The sequence below is a fragment of the Strix uralensis genome, chromosome 3 (assembly GCF_047716275.1).
Source record: "Strix uralensis isolate ZFMK-TIS-50842 chromosome 3, bStrUra1, whole genome shotgun sequence".
NCBI lineage: Eukaryota > Metazoa > Chordata > Aves > Strigiformes > Strigidae > Strix > Strix uralensis.
This window is the reverse complement of record NC_133974.1, coordinates 103763527-103779516: the sequence shown is the minus strand read 5'-3', so window position 1 is coordinate 103779516 and position 15990 is coordinate 103763527. Positions and strand designations below refer to the sequence as shown.

General features: G+C 41.9%; 1 protein-coding gene across 2 annotated transcripts; it reads right to left on the bottom strand.

Annotated features, from left to right (window-relative positions):
- Nucleotides 1–744: 744 nt before the first annotated feature.
- FLVCR1 (FLVCR choline and heme transporter 1) lies at nt 745–15269 on the bottom strand. Of its 2 annotated transcripts, XR_012628265.1 has the most exons (11): nt 14530–15269; nt 11095–11239; nt 10422–10562; nt 10042–10109; nt 9708–9811; nt 8429–8539; nt 7342–7447; nt 7010–7121; nt 6251–6318; nt 1852–4830; nt 745–1723 (listed from the first exon to the last, which is right to left on the bottom strand). XR_012628265.1 is itself a non-coding variant. In XM_074863680.1 (10 exons), the coding sequence occupies exons 1-10, from the start codon at nt 15178–15180 to the stop codon at nt 4768–4770; spliced, it is 1569 nt and encodes a 522-aa protein (XP_074719781.1). In that variant the 5' UTR covers nt 15181–15269; the 3' UTR covers nt 745–4767. The 2 variants fall into 2 exon arrangements, 1 of the variants encoding a protein (XP_074719781.1); XM_074863680.1 differs by having other exon boundaries at nt 745–4830.
- Between the last annotated feature and the right edge of the window lie 721 nt (nt 15270–15990).

Genomic DNA, 15990 nt, shown 5'->3' with positions numbered 1-15990 from the left:
TCTCTTATATAAAAATAGGTCAGAGGTAATCCCAGTTTTGTGGAGAAGGGAGATAAAAAACCCCCAAAACTTCTTCTTAGAGTGACTCTACTTCTTTTGAAGCAGGTTCTTCAAACTTACCTGGCTCACAGCTGTTGTGCTGGGGATCAACACTGAACACCTGGAGATATGTTACAGAACCCTTGCAGAATGTTCACAAGGGTCCTACTGTGCTCCCACTGAGACAACTCTGGTTTTACAAACAAAAGTTGGGCCATAACTGAATGTAATGTCTCAGCCTATCCTCTCTAAGAAGTTATTCTACCCTCTCTCCCCAGATAATCGCTCTACAGCTGGGTGTTTTAATAAAGTAATATTTGCACTACGTTAAGGAGATGACTTTGGATTGTTCTGCTTTAGGTGTTAACTGCACTTTCTTTTCCTCATAGACCTTCTCCAAAGCAAAGGAGGAGAAATCACTATGCTAGGGCAGTGCAACTCAACTACTGATGCTAATGCTTTAATTCCATGCTCTCAGAAAATTTCTCTGTAAGCCAGTACTCTTGTATAGAATAAATTTATATACCCTGCATACATGCACTCCCCATATGTGTGTGCATGCATGTTTATTAATGACACAGTATATCACTCACTTATAAAATTTTCCTACATTAAATGGCAGCTTCTAAGAAAAAAAATTAATCATTTTTAGACCATGAGCTGCATCAGTAGTTGTAAAAAATGGTAATCATGGAACCAATCAAGTTACATGTTATACGTTTTATTAGTAACAAAGGAATGATGCCGCCCACATATACACATATGTACAATATTACAATCAGAGAATATTCATAAGGAATTTTTAATTTTCTCTTAAAACAAAGAATGGGACACCAACAAAACAAAAATATTACAGCAAAAATCTTTGCTATCTTTGTAAATAGCATGGGTCTTACATAGAAATAAATTTCTCTTAGGAATATTTTTTGCTTAATTTATTCTAGTTCATGCATTAACATCACTTCTCCCTCTTCACAGACTTCAGACCGAATGGGGGAGGGGGAAACCACATGGAATAAAATAACTTAGCTTGTGGTCTATGAATCATTAGTAATCTATTACACTTAAGACGGTGGTACATACACATATTGAAAGACAGCAACCAAAAAGGTCACACGTTCCCATTCACACAGGAAAACTCATGAGTTCACAGAACGGAAAATGAAAGCAATAAATGCTTATCGCTTAACCCAATTTCACTTGGTTGTAGATGCACAAGATAGTCCAAAGATTTCTTAAAAAGCATTTCTTCATTAGGCAACATGGGCTGGCAGCTCTAATTACACACTCCAGTGATTGTCTCTGAAATAACAGACTGTCTTGAACAAAAGAGATGACCAGGAGGATGAAGTTAGGAAAGCCCTATTAACCTGAAATGATTCATACGTAGTCTTCCCACTTCTTCCCTTGTTCCCACTTCCTCGTAAAACATGAGCATTCACCAACAGAAAGAGATTTTATTAAAGACAAGCATCTACAAATAAATGCTCTGAAGGACTTATCTACCAAGCTGAAGAAGAAAGCTCCTGATAGCAGCAATTCCAGACTATGCCTTACAGGTTTGATATTTTCACACCCAGCCAAAAGAAATCAGGGTTTTAAGGCCATGTTAGGAATCCTAAATAAAAGTGGGTCAATGTTCTCTGGGTCTCTCCCACTGAAGTTAGCAAAAGTTTAACATGGTCTGGAAGAAACAAAGAAAGATAGAGTTATTTTAAAGGCTAATCTCTGAATCTTGTAGCTGAAAGTTAGAAATTACACACCTTGGTGGGCCCTTGGGAACTTGGGGTCAGCCCCCTTGCTTATGCTCACCATTACATGAGTCCTCTTGCATCCTCTGGAGTTCTCTTGAAGTACTCAAAAGAAAAACATATTGAAAAGCAAAAGCTGATGCATGGGATTGGGATGCTTCTCTTCACTTGGTTTCCCACTCCATCCTCTCATAGTTGAGATGTAATTCCACTCATTAAACGATTACCTCTAAGCAGTTACAATTTTACCCCCCACCTCTATTCTTACTGGAAGGCTGAGCCGGCATCTCAGGCTAAGAGAAGATTAATGTATAAAATAGTGGTTTGTTCATTATTTGCTCTTTATTTTGCTACTGAGCCTTTTATTTAAATACTTTCCCGTTGCCTGAAAATAGCTCACAGGTTTCCAACTTTCAAGCTCCTTTTAGAGGGGGATATTAAGTCCAGGATGTAATTAAGCCTTTATTATTAGGAATATTTTCCTTTTCAGGGACCCAGCAGGTTTTCCAGCATGCCAAAATCTTGTTTGGATCTTTTCAGATGTAATTTGGCAGAAGATAAAAAAGCACAAGGAGCCAGAAGGACTAGAATATTTTTTCAGTAATCAGCTGAACATAACTAAAGAAACTGGAAACTAGTAGTGAAGAAAGGAATTAAAAAATAAATTTTAAGAAAGAAAAAAAAAGCTCAATCTTTAAATTTGAACCGTGTGTACTGGACATCTCAGAAAGCATTCTGGATACTGCCAAAGACTGTCTGAAAACAATTCCCCAAAACTGCAAAAATATCATCATATTAAGATTTTGCAACAGCAGAAGTACAAAGCAACCACAGGCCACGAACACAAATATTTACTGAACCCGTATCTTGCCAAAGAATGTATATATTTTGGCATATATTATTACGATTTTTCCAAAGGGAAAAGCCACCCACAGATATCAAAAGGCAGGAACTTTCCCTTTGCTCACTCAGGCTGAAAACGTGTACATCCCTTGATGGGGCAGCTTGCATCACAGCAAGTCATTAAATGTAAAGGACTGACATAATGAAAGCATCTCTACTTCCACTCCCATACTTTCGCCTGCCATTTGAATATCTATGAGTTACTTTTCCTATATTCAGCTACCTCACCAGAGGACTCTTCTCGTAGAGCTCGCCTCTCCAGGAGTAGCAAGGCGTGCCCATTTTCTCCCTAGCACTGGACCTGGCAAAGAGACATGGACCCTTTTTGGAAAGGCAAGTGTTCCAAGCATGCTTAGCTTATTCCAGGATGTATATTGCTATTCAGCCTTTCCGTGTCTGAAGCATTTATCACACAGAATGTTAAATCAAGATCATCAAGTTTAGAGGCGAAGTTTAGAAAGCTGAGTTTACAGAGTACTTTTTATATGAAAGGATTCTCCAAATCTACAGTGAAACAAAAAAAGAAAAGCATTTAACAATATTTATCATACTGAAAGACTATCTTGGAGTCAAAAAGCTCCCCATACCCAACTGTAACAATCTGTGGAAAACTTCGAGTAGGATTCCACCTTCTGGATGGCACTACATCTGCTGGAACTCAAAGAAACGGCATCATTGGTGGTACTGAACCTGCAGACTCAGCTTACAGACTGCTAAAGCTTAAATGTTTGCAAAACTCCGCTAACTCAGGTCTGATTTTTTCAGTAAGAGTAGGGCCTCGGTATTATTGTAGTGCTATCAACTCTGTAGGTGTGTACATAGAGCACAAGGTAAAGGAGAATATTTTCAGAAGCACTGCAATGAGAAATCTACACCCCAAATTCAGATAAAGGTAATAACACAAGGTGAATGTTAATGAATTCTGCTCCTTTTGTAGCTAAGATGCACAATATAAACAGCAAATATTTCAAAGTGAAGCACCACTATTCTCCTTTCAGACATCCTTACAGCTTTTAACATACTGCAAAAGACATGATTTAAGTTATACAAGCACAAAGATTTCACATGAGGCAAATGACACAATTCATAACGCAGAGAAATAAACGCAAAAAAGGATAGAACACGTTTTCTGATATTCCACAAATATTCAGAGGAGGTTTAACACACCAAATGGAATTTCTTCAGCAGCACTGATTAAACTCAAGATGAGGCAAGGATCTTCTTTACAAAGTAAAGGCACCAGCTCTTTGTAAACACATACTCCTCTCACTAACTGAGAAAGCGCTCAAAAGATTCCATGGAGGCAACCTGTGTGGTAGCATTCCATTGCCTATAAATACTTCACAGAAGAGATATCAAAGGCCTTTCTCTTCCTTTTTACTGTATTTAATAAGAAATGTTTTTCCTTCAGTTTATCTAGTGGGAAACTCATTACATCTCCCCAGAAATGTTACAATGAATCTATAAGACAGTGTTTTCTCTTACCTGCCTTCTGATATCTATCAAGAAGTTTCAGGGCAAAAGAAATGTCAGATGCCAGTATAAAACACACACATTTGCGGTCATCTCTTGTTTTCAGTATTGTGCTATAGACAGTTTCCAAGAAGGAACTGTTGGCTTATATTAAAAATACAGATACATTTTAAAAAAAAGGAACTTGTGAACATCCTCCAGCTGCACACCTACCTACTCTCTGACTTTTCAAATGCACTAGCAAAGACTGAACAAGAAAAGAAGATTAGGTACTGCTGATCATGATGACTGTACTTCAGGATTCCAGTTTTTTTCAAGTATGCATCCTGACTGTACATGTCTCCTTAGCATGGAGAATATTCACACAGTTTTCTACTAACGAAACTGCAAAACCTGAAAACTGTTAAAATAAATATTCCATACAAAGGTGAATTGCTTGGGCAAAATGAACTGAGCATCTTCATAGTTTCCACTGCACAACTATCACCAACATCACCAAGCACATTTTACTACTCATACACACAAATCCAGTGATTACACTAATTAATATTGTTCAGTATCCAACCAAACTTGTGCGTTTCTAAGTCACCTTCTTCCAGCTTTATAAAGCCGACTGAATTTTTAATGTAGTACTTTCAGGTTCTACAGGACTGTCGACTGGTACCTGCCAAGGGGAAAAAAAAAAAAGCAGGAATTAAGCTGTTATTCAGCAGGAGCTGTTCCCAACTTCAGTATTCTTGTGTAATTATTAGGTTACACTCCAATAGTGTATGTAGTTAATTAGCCAAATTAGGCATCTATAGAAAGCTCTATTTTCCGTTCTGTCTATAATGAAAAAAAAAAAAATCAAACAAAAAACAACCAAACCACAGAACTGAGTTTCTTAGTATAACCCTAAAGTATGTATTTACTTCATATAGATATTTTTCATGTGGAGATTAACTTTCAGGTTCTTTTCTCCATTACATTTAAACACAATAGAATCTTGATGATCAAGGTTTGGTATCAAAGTGCTGTTGTACCTTATTAACACAAGCAGCTCTCAATTATTTATAGTAATATCAGAGTGAGGACTCCAGGCTTTTGTTATATCCTGGCTAATATAAATGAAGTTGTGCAACAATCTAGGTTAATGAACAAGGTGGTAACAGAAAACAGACAAGTCATGGACCACTGCCTATAGTCAGCATGTACAGTCCCGAGATAGCCCTGACCCAGGCTGGTAAACCCACAGGATGTGATACTGCACACACACAGCTGCACAGGTTTCAGGTTCAAGTTAGCTCACACAGCATCAGCTTGGAAGTTTCTGAACCTTACGCAGACACTAACAGTGTGCACTTGATCACAGATGATCAAAAGCTGCTATATATGCAAGACACCTACACATAAAAAGAAGCGTGACAGAGGATCTTGCAATATCTGACTCCAAAAAGCTGTTTCATCACCTTGATCCAAATGATCAAAAAACCCACAGCACTGAAAAAAGTTTCCAATGCCAGCCTTATTTCTACTAGGAACTGTGATAATTTGGAAAGGCTGCTGAAACGTGGTCTTGGGACCTCCTGAACAGCAGAAAGTGCTATGCTCACCCTTCATTTAAATTGAGAGGGGGCTCAGCAGAACAGACCCAGCAATTCATGCAGCACAGTACAGAAACTGCAGCATGGCTTTTGTTCATCAGACACTGACTTCACTCAAAGGGACTCCAGGTATTTTAATTAAAATATGTAGTCTATAGCACAGACTCCTAACCCAATACACAAAAATGCTTCACAATTTACGATGCTATCTGCAAATATGAAAAAGCAAGATTCAAGCAATAAAATCAGAGATTAATATTAGCCACTTAAAGTTCAGGAAAATCTGAGAGCAGAAAGTCTTTTAGATTTCTTCATGGGACTTAAGGGGAGAAACAGATATCTGAGAGGAGCATCCCATGTGGCTCTGCTGTTCAAAACCAGCATGGAAACAGTCATATTAAGTTTCTGTCAATCACTATTTTGCTGTTAATATTGTTATGCCAATGGAAGCCAATCATTCAAGTATGGTAATACAATCACGGTAAAAGAATCACCACTTACAGCTTTAACATCCAAATTCATAATCCCTGAATTCACATTGTGTCTTCGCAAATCTGATTTTATTAAGGCTGAAACAAAGAAATAAAGAGAAAGCTGGTTCACAACTTTGTCATGTCATACACTTTAAGGGGAATGTTTGTATAGTGCAAGCACATGGAAGCTGCTTTCAGCACATATTCAAAATACCTGTATTCACTCTTCTGTGATTTGAACTTACTGACAATTTGAACTTGGCCCTCACAAAGCACACGCAGAAAACAACAATAAAAACTTTTAAATCATGAGTACTTAAAGCAAAGCTTGATGGTTTTAGCACTTTCAGCACATTTGTAAGTACCAGCATGTGTAATTCACTGGTACAGTTCAGGAACACATCAGCAGTTTCTTGCATTTGGAAAACTGCAAACTGTCTCCATTTATGTATTTGTTTACATTTACTATCCTACTCTGGAGATAGACATCTGCCTCAAATTCAAGACATGACTCAAGAAACGGGTGATAGATGGTTGTCCATATGTTAGCAGTATTATCCTTAACACAAAGGGTGTGCACACAGCAAGCATTTAAAGTGAAAAACAAAGCAAAAAAGACCAAATCAAACCCTGCACTTGTAACTTCTGCCAGCCCAGACAGAAAGTCACATATCTAAACTCTATATGTCCAAGACATTTAAAAGCTACACAGAAATTCACTTTCTCAAAAAAACCTCCGCATTTTTACATGAAAGAGAAATCATTACTTACATTTCTGATTAATTACCTGTTAAGATAATGCCCACAAAAATCCAAGCACAAAGAAAGAGGTTGCCTGCACGAGGACTGTAGTCTGTTGTGAGTTTGCCTTGAACAAGTGTAAAGACAATTCCAAATATCTATAAAAAAAACAAGTTGCTTCATCAGGATCACACAGAAAAGAGTCATCACTTTACTGTGCAAAGTTTCAGCTCACATCTTATAGAAAGGAAATTAAAAAAATTAAGACTGCAACAACACAATAGAGACTTAGCAGCCAAGTCTAAGAAAGCTTTCTTAGATTTGAGCAGAGCGGCCTTCCTGAACGTTACTTCACTTGAAGAAATAAAATTATATAACCTGTGCTGATGCATTAAGGAGACCTGAGGAAGTGCCTTCAGACTCTGGGTATGTAATTTCCACAGCAAATTCAAACCCAAGTGGGAGATAGCCAGTCATGAAGAACCTGTTGAAGATGAGAGTAAGATGATAACAGGTGTGGCCTTCACCTATTACTACAGCTAAGAAAAATCAAACACACACACAGTATTATGAATTAGCTGGTATTCTGAACTGTCTGTTTTCAAGACCTAAAGTGATTTAATATTTGCTTTGCTGCTTCATTCCCTCAACTTCATAGAGCAATTTTAGCCATACATCTCTCTATTTAGGAAAAAGATGTTTTAACATGTTTTTCCTGTTTCCCATAACCTCCTGCGCTCCAGTCCATACATATGAAACATTCTTCTATGAGCAGTCCACAAAGCACTCCATAACTGAAGCCAATTACTTTCAAATGAGACACATACTTGAACATCATCATTTGATCAGCTCAAACATCCATGCTGGAGGATAAAGCGAGACCATCAGGAGGGAGTAAGGCTGGACACTGGAATGTCTGCTAGAAGCTGCCATGGAAGAAGCTGAGGGGACCAACAGGTGACAGGTAGAACAGGGACTTAATGCAGTTGAGGTTGGTTGATTCGATTTTAAACTGAAACTCTGGCTCTACCTTGACTCCTGTGTCTGGACACAGCACTATTCTCTCAGCACCTTTTGGGGCTTTTAGATTATGTATCTGTGGGAAGTGCTCATGCTCTTCTGAGCGAACAAAGCACCCAGCACGTTGCTTGGGCTATCAAAATATAGATTAATCAAAATGCACAGAACAATCAATCAACTTGGAATCAAACAAATGGACCACATACAGACTTCTGTTAGGTCCACAAAAAAGTTAAACTAAATTCACTGAAAAGTGAGTTACTTTATATTTACTCTGATGTAACAGAAGGTGAAACCCTAGTAAACCCTACCTGTACTTGTGAGCTATAGGTATAGGTTGAGAGCGTGGCAACAGAATATACAGTAGAATTATTTAGTTAAAACAGTTAAGTATTGTTTCTGAACACAACTGCAGTAAGTCTTCTAGTCCTCTTTAATTGCTCACCCAAGTACTCCTCCAGTCACGAACACTACTATAAGGTATCCGAGGTCCAGGGTGAAAGTAAATACCAGCAACCCAATGAAAGAGAGAATGTAAACAATCAAAGTAGTTTGCCTGCAACCCAACCAGAAAAAAAAAGAAAAAATTAACATTGTTAACATAAGGTCATAGCACATTGCTGAAGCATGAAAGACTAACATAAACATTACTTACTCTCTAATAACTGACATTTTACAGCTTCATGTCATTCTAACTCAAATATATCATGCAATGAGAATGTATCCCTTCCTGAACCCTTTATTGCCTTGGTTATATGGCTGCTTCACTCAAGGCTAAAAAGACTTACTCAGACTCTCAAAGAGTGGACAACCACAGCAGATACTATCACCTTAAGACTATTTTAGTTCTCCGCTATGTTGTACCTCTTGGCCATTCTGCAGCACTGCCCATTATAAAATACATCAATACATGAGCAGCCAAATCAAACACTACTAGCAATAAAAGTCAGCCTAAGAGGCAAGTCAAACAAATCTCGTTACAACATCTATTTATTTTAAATCTGGAAAAAGGGATGTCATCCAAAATATTAAAGCACATATCACTTATAAATAAGACAAAACACATGCAGAAACAAAGCTAATCTACAGCATTAACATCCATTAAGTTTCTAGAGCTCTTGCACATAATGTACTAATCGTCAGAGGGGAGAACTACTCCACTGCTAGCAGCGCTCCAGGGCACTGCTCACTCCTGGGGAGCACCACACCATGGGTCATGGACCCGGGAGCTCCTACTCCAGAACAGAGTTCCACTCCACGGTCATCCCCTGAATTAAAGCAAATGTTATGCTTACTAATAGGACCAGGAGTAGGATTGAAAAAAAAAGAGAATCCATCAACTGTCCATTTTACAAAACAATGCAGAGTAGGTTTTGAGCCTTTATGCTTTCCGAGGAAAAGGAGCCCACTTGGTCACCTGGCCACTGTATGCAGGACATACAGTGCTCTCCTTGTTAGCCTTACACTCCTAAAGAGACAGGAGTAGATGGAAAAACCCTTCACATGTTTGCATTCTCCTCCCTCATTTCTTTTGGCCAAGAACCAGTAAGAGTCTCAAGCTTTTGCTGTAGCCTCAGAAACTAGACTCCATCAAGGCCACTAAAAAATCAGGGATGAACTGCATTTTATCATCAGTTCACTTCAGCCCTTACATTGCAGTATTTTTCCAATGCAACTGCACCGCTCTCCTACCCCTAACCCCATACATGCCTACCCACACTTACTTGTATGTTTTAGTGTAATCCAGCCACAAACCACAAATAATCGAACCCACCATTCCTGCCACCACCAGTGTCAAGCCAATTCTCCCAGCGTTCACTTCTTCTCCCTTTCAACAAATATTTATATGGTGCTCATTAATAACTTGCTTCCACTCAGAGTCAAGTTCAGACCTCTCGGCAGTCATAAGTGCAAACAAACATTCCTATGACTCCCACATCTGTATGGTGCAAGAAACTATATAGGGGTATAAAGGAAACCAAACGTCTGAGCTACATAATAAAACATCACCTCTGCAAATGTACAGTTAAAAAAAACCCCAAGATCCAAGAAACTTACCTCATAATGAGTTACTATCATCTGGTTTAATAAGGTAGAGACGGAATAAAATGCCCCAGTCATAATACCTGCAGTACCAAAAGAAAAGCTTCAGTGACTCCAGATGTAGCCATGCAGACCTGATACCCTAAAGAGTTAATCTTCTGATATCTAAGACTCACATCAGAGGCAAAACCTTTTATCTGCCAGGTGAAATCTCTTCACCATACCTACAAATGGTATTTTGAATCCTGCCGGATTTTCCAGCACTGGCTGCTGAATAAGTAAAAGTTTGACACTCCCTCCCCCATAAAAAAATCACCACCACAACTAAAACTCCATGTGCTTTCGGCACACATTTGAACTGTTCTGCCAGACTATAGCCAGACAGCACCACTTACCGTAACTGATCAGCAAAAGTACAAATGGAATATTTTTGAACAAGTTAATAATCGACTGCTTGTAGGAGTAATCCTCAGGAGGCATAGTTTGCAGGACTGCTTGAGAGTGACTAGGAGGGTATTTGGGCTTTTCTTCAAACACTGAAGAAAAAGAAGGAACAGTTTTGATTTGTCTTTACCAGACTAATGCTTTTTCTTTTTTAAGTGTTTCGGTTTGATGCATTGCAGATTAACTTGTGGTTTCTAACACTTCCATGATAAAAATATTCTAGATTTTCTCGTGGAAAAATCAAGTCACAATCACAAAGGATGTGCTAATTATTTGGTCACATCTGATTGCTATGGTCATAGCACACGGTCAAAGACAGACTTCATCTGCAACGTGTCTAGACCTTTGTATCTGAATTGTAAGATTAACAGAGAGAATTCACCTTATATCATAGTGTCCTTGTAGCAAAAAGCCTAAGTGAACTAAATCTTCTGGGAGGGGTCACCCCATGTGAAGCACAACATACAGTAAACTGGTAGCCGCTTACCCTGGTGCAACAGGTAAGTGAACACAAACTGGAGAAAATATAACCTCAACTACTTTGAGCAAAGTCAGATGCTTTAAGTGAGATGTTGTCAACACTCCCTAAGGTGACCATTTAAAACACAAGAACAGAACACTTACCAACTCCTGTTAAGAAGAACAAAAGTGTGGACACTATCGCTGTTCCATAGAACATGATGCTGATGTTATGTGCCATTAGATTGATATCATTAGGTGTATTTGGAACCAGAACAGGTGGCAACAAAAAGCCAATTGCAGTGCCAAGCTGTCAAGCAAGAAAAGAAAACCAAAAATCATTTCCCTGCGAACATAAAAATTAACAGAAGTGAAAAGCCTTACCAGGTAGAATTCAGAATTTACATCATAGTAAGTATTAATAAAACTACGAAGGAAAGGTTTTCCTTTAGTATCATACTTTTGAGCCACTTGCTCTCAATGACATTTTACCATCAGGTCTTCCATAACTCACATTTTAACCTTTTCATTTCTAAATTAAACTACAATACTACACCTAGTATATAGCACATTTAACAATTAAACATTAAGGAAGTTTTCTTTCAGAAGAATCTTTCACAGGAAAATACTGTGCATGCACGTAAATTTGTATCGGTCGTCCTGCAACTGAAGGCCTAGAGATGACAGAAGACTCCAGCTACTCTTGTAGAAACGCTCTTCTCTCTTTTCTCGATCAAAACACTCCACTTGATGTCACGATCCTGCCACTACCGTAACAAAGACTGACATGCAAGGTTTACTGCAGAACTGATAGAGCAGAGAAGAGCAAGAAAAAAAGGAGTGTCCTTATTAAGAAACACAAACCCAAAACCTACATGTGCAATTATTGCTAAGGAAACAAAGAAAAAAAAAAAATCACAAAATAAAGTAGTAGTGGGTTTGTATCTGGAGTCAATTCCAACGTAGCAACTCATTTGGTATTAAAAAGAGACAAAAACAAGGACTGAAATTTTGGGTATATATAAAGCATTTTAAATCATTAAGGAACAACAGTCTTGGACTACTCTCCAATTTATTTCTGCTGCTCCTCCAAAACTAAATTGCATTTTAAAATGTTAGAACAGTTTATTGTTTTTAACTAAAAAGGCCTGCATCTATTTCAGGTTCAAAATATTAAAAAATGAAAAAGAGAACCAAGGACTATTAGGGTAGCAAGTTCAACACTCAAAAAGTACTCGAATTCAAGGTGTGCCAAAGTGCTTACAAAGCGCCCTTTGTGCATATTCCCAATGAGGGGTTTGCTGCTTTTTTTTTTTTTCTTTCCCTACTGACCATCAGATTTACACAGTATCCAGTGCTCAACTGAAGAATTTGCCTCTTTTTATCCTCACCCTTCAGTATATGAACCCTACAAACATGAACTGAGTACACAATCACTCTTTTTCTTCAGGTATGTTTGTTCCTCCCCCAACGTGAACCAGCGCAGCACCCACAATATTGCAATAAAGTCAAGTGATACTGTTTTTCACCTTTTACATCTAGAGAAGTTAAGGCGAGAAGGACTGAGAGTTCCAATGAATCTGGTGTGCCCAGTTTAAGACGCTAAATACCTGTGGTGGAAATCTGGCGCTCCTAACAACCCTTGACAGGTACATCGCTGCATTTCCAGTGATTTGTGTTTCAACTGCAAATGATCAGCATCTCAAGAAATAATGGGTGCGATCTGATTTTTGACAACGACTCTGTCCCTCCCCTGACTGTGGTCCCTGCCCTGTTTGCTGTAGCTCTGAAGTTCTGCAAAGTATCTGATAAGAAATCGGATGACCAACAGCTCGGTTATAGCAACCCAATTCTGTTACACAGTTCACCTTGTGCAGTTACACAAGTACAGCAAGACTGTATCATAACACATATGCAGAAGTGAACTGCATTGGCATATACAGGCATTACTTCTAACTTCCAAGTGCCTAATTTGTCATTTCACTGCTCTTTCAATCTAACTTTTGAGAGGGGTTTTTTTAAGAAAGCAAAAACTGAGAACAGAGAAATTCTACTGTCTGACAGCAATATTAGTCTTCATGGGTCACAAGCAGGACTGGAACCTTAAGCCCTAGGCAGCACACAGCTCAGCTAGCAGGGTTCGGCACAGCAGCAGAGTAAGCCATTATCCTTTGCGCAGGACTGCCAGAGGGAAACAAAACACACTTTGTCAGTGCATTTCCCAGGTGTTTCTCTGGCAGAGGACCATCAAACATGGTGGCAGACTAAGATCAGTCCTAGCTTCTAAAGGAGAATACACTCCAGAAATAACTAAGGTTTATTGTGTTCACATCTCTGCTGCCGTTTTCCTTGTCCATCTTCCTCATGGCTCCTATCTGCACAATCCCTGCACTCCTGCTCCTGACCCCACCCCTTCAACTCCCACATCTCAGCATCCGAGCAAAGCATCAGTTTCAGACTCCGAGATGGATCCTTGGCACCGTATTGCAGAACTGAAACCCCAGTAACTCCTCGCTATTGGGAGGACTGGTGCATGTCAGGAAGAGTGGAAATTTAGCTGGCAAAGAAACATTTAACCTGATTCTGGGATGCAGATGCAAAATTTTTGCTCAACTGCTAAAACTGCCAACAAACAACCCCCAAAGTCTTCAGTCCAAAAGGGACAGTTGACTCATGCACTGGAAGACTTCAATGCAAAAGAAAAATTGTTTTGGAAAAGCACTGGAGAGACAGTAAACAGCCAGGTATGAGCTAAGGAGCAACCCTAACTGTAAATAGGTAACACTAATATTACTGCTGTAATAATTCAAAGTGCACAAACATAAAATCATTATGACTCACATGAGGAAAAACAAATCCACTGTCACCTTAATCGAACTGTACCTATGACCTCAACCTATGCCAGTGATGTTGATTAGAATCTTAACATTTCGTTGCCACAAAAAAGCAGGGACATCGGCAGTGGACAAGAACGAGGTTACGGGAGGAAAAAAACCATCAGCATCATATCTTCACCCATGCTTTCAGATACACCAGTTCCAGCTCTCTGAAACTGGCCAGGACCGGGGAGCTCGAGGAAATCGGCAACTCAGTTCTCAGCTCCCCACAGTGACGTGAACTATCACAGCATTACAGAAAACTTCATGAGTCACCAGAGCATTGACTATTGGCACTTAGTGCTTCAAGGCCAGACTTTAAAAAGAAAGAACTAATATTACACTGGCATGGGGGGGGTCTCTGTGAAAGTTCACGTATTTCACCCCCCTCCAGCTGGGAGTGGATTCAGTCTGGTGAATGACACCAAACGCAAGAGATAAGATGTCGAACGCAAGAGGAAGAGAAAGCAGAGCAGGATGACTTCTGAAAAGGGTCTCGACCGATGTACTCCAGGCAGCTGACAGAAGCGTGTGTGCTGCTACACAATGCCACGCGGCCAGGGTCCTGCAACGCACGGCTGGCCGCGGAGGGTGCGACATAACATCACCTCCGCGATGCTGCCCCGTAACCACTTCTTGGAGAATGCTTCTTCCCACTGAAACGACTTATTCTGACACCAATGCCCCCTCCTGCAAAGCCTCCCTCGCTCCCCTCTGCCCCTACCTGGTTGCCCAGCACGGCCACGGCGCAGGCGGTGGAGACCTCGGTGGGGCCGAACCAGACGGAGGCGATGCGTGAGGGCAGCCCCAGGATGAAGACCTGGGCGACGGCGCAGACCGCCTGGGCGGCCAGGGTGAGGGGGTAGCGGCCGGGGGCCAGGCTGGCGCACTTCAGCCAGGCCCCCAGGCCGTTGAGGCCGGCGCCCAGCAGGGCAGTGAGGCGCAGGCCGCGGGTGTCCAGCAGCCAGGTGGCCGGCAGGATCAGCGGCACGTAGGCCACCATGTAGACCATGGAGAGCCAGTCGATCTGCGTGAAGGAGACGCCGTAGAAGCCGGCGAAGACGTTGCTGAGGATGCTGTACTGGATCCACTGGAAGGCGTTCACCAGCGAGTAGCAGCTGAAGACGGCCAGCACCGCCAGCCGCCGCCGCGACAAGCGCGTCTCCACCCGCGCGCCGCCCGCCGCCAGCATGGCCTCGGCCTCCGCCGCCGGGGCCGCCCGCTCCCCGCCGCCCGCCGGGGCCGCCCGCCCGCCGTCCTCCGCCTCCTTGCCGGGGAGGAAGCCGTTGCAGCGCTGCGGGGGGGGCGCGGCGGCGGCCGCCGGCATCTCCCCGCTCTCCCCCTCCGCCTCCTCCTCGCCGCCGTCCTCCACCATCTCGGCCGTCTCTCCGCCCAGCTTTCCCGCTGGCGGCGGCGGGCGCAGCCCGGCTCTGTCTCGCAAGGTCACCAGGCTCCGACTCCTCCGGCTCCTCCGGCTCCGGCTCCTCTGGCTTCGCCGCCGAGCTCCACGCCGCCGCCGGCCGCCCACCCACCCCCGGGGCAGGGCCTCGGCGGCCCGGCCCGGCGGGGCGGAGCGGGAGGCGGGCCCGGGGGTGGTGTGGTCCTCTCCGGGCGGGGCGGCACTGAAAGGGCCGAGGGTGGGTTTCAAAAGGTGTTGTGCTGCAGCAACGACTGGGAAGCCGTTGGGAGTGTGTATGTATGTGTGTATGTATGTGTGTGTAATGTGTATACATATGTATGTGTGTATCTATGTATGTATGTGTATCTATATATGTACGTGTATCTATATACACACAGACTGTAAGAAGTGTGTGTCTATATACAGTGTGTATATACACACACACACACACACGTCTTACAGTCTTTTAAACTGAGCCTATACAGGCTCTCCATGCAGGTGACTGACAACCATACAGAAACGGGAAGGATGTAAATAATCTCCGTGCCACCCCCGAGGCAGGAGCAGCATAATCTCATTCCTGTACCTGCTTTCTTGGCCGGTGTGTCCTGCGCAGGCAAGGCTGAGCGGTGGTCACAGGCCTGCGCTCGGGGGCTCACCCCTCGCCTGCCTCCCTTGGGCGCAGCGCAGGCTGCATCGGCTGCTGCACAGGCCGCACCACTCCCAGCGCGTTCAGGGAAAATCACCGGCCTTTCCCTGCGATAATAAGATTTGTCTCTTCGCAGT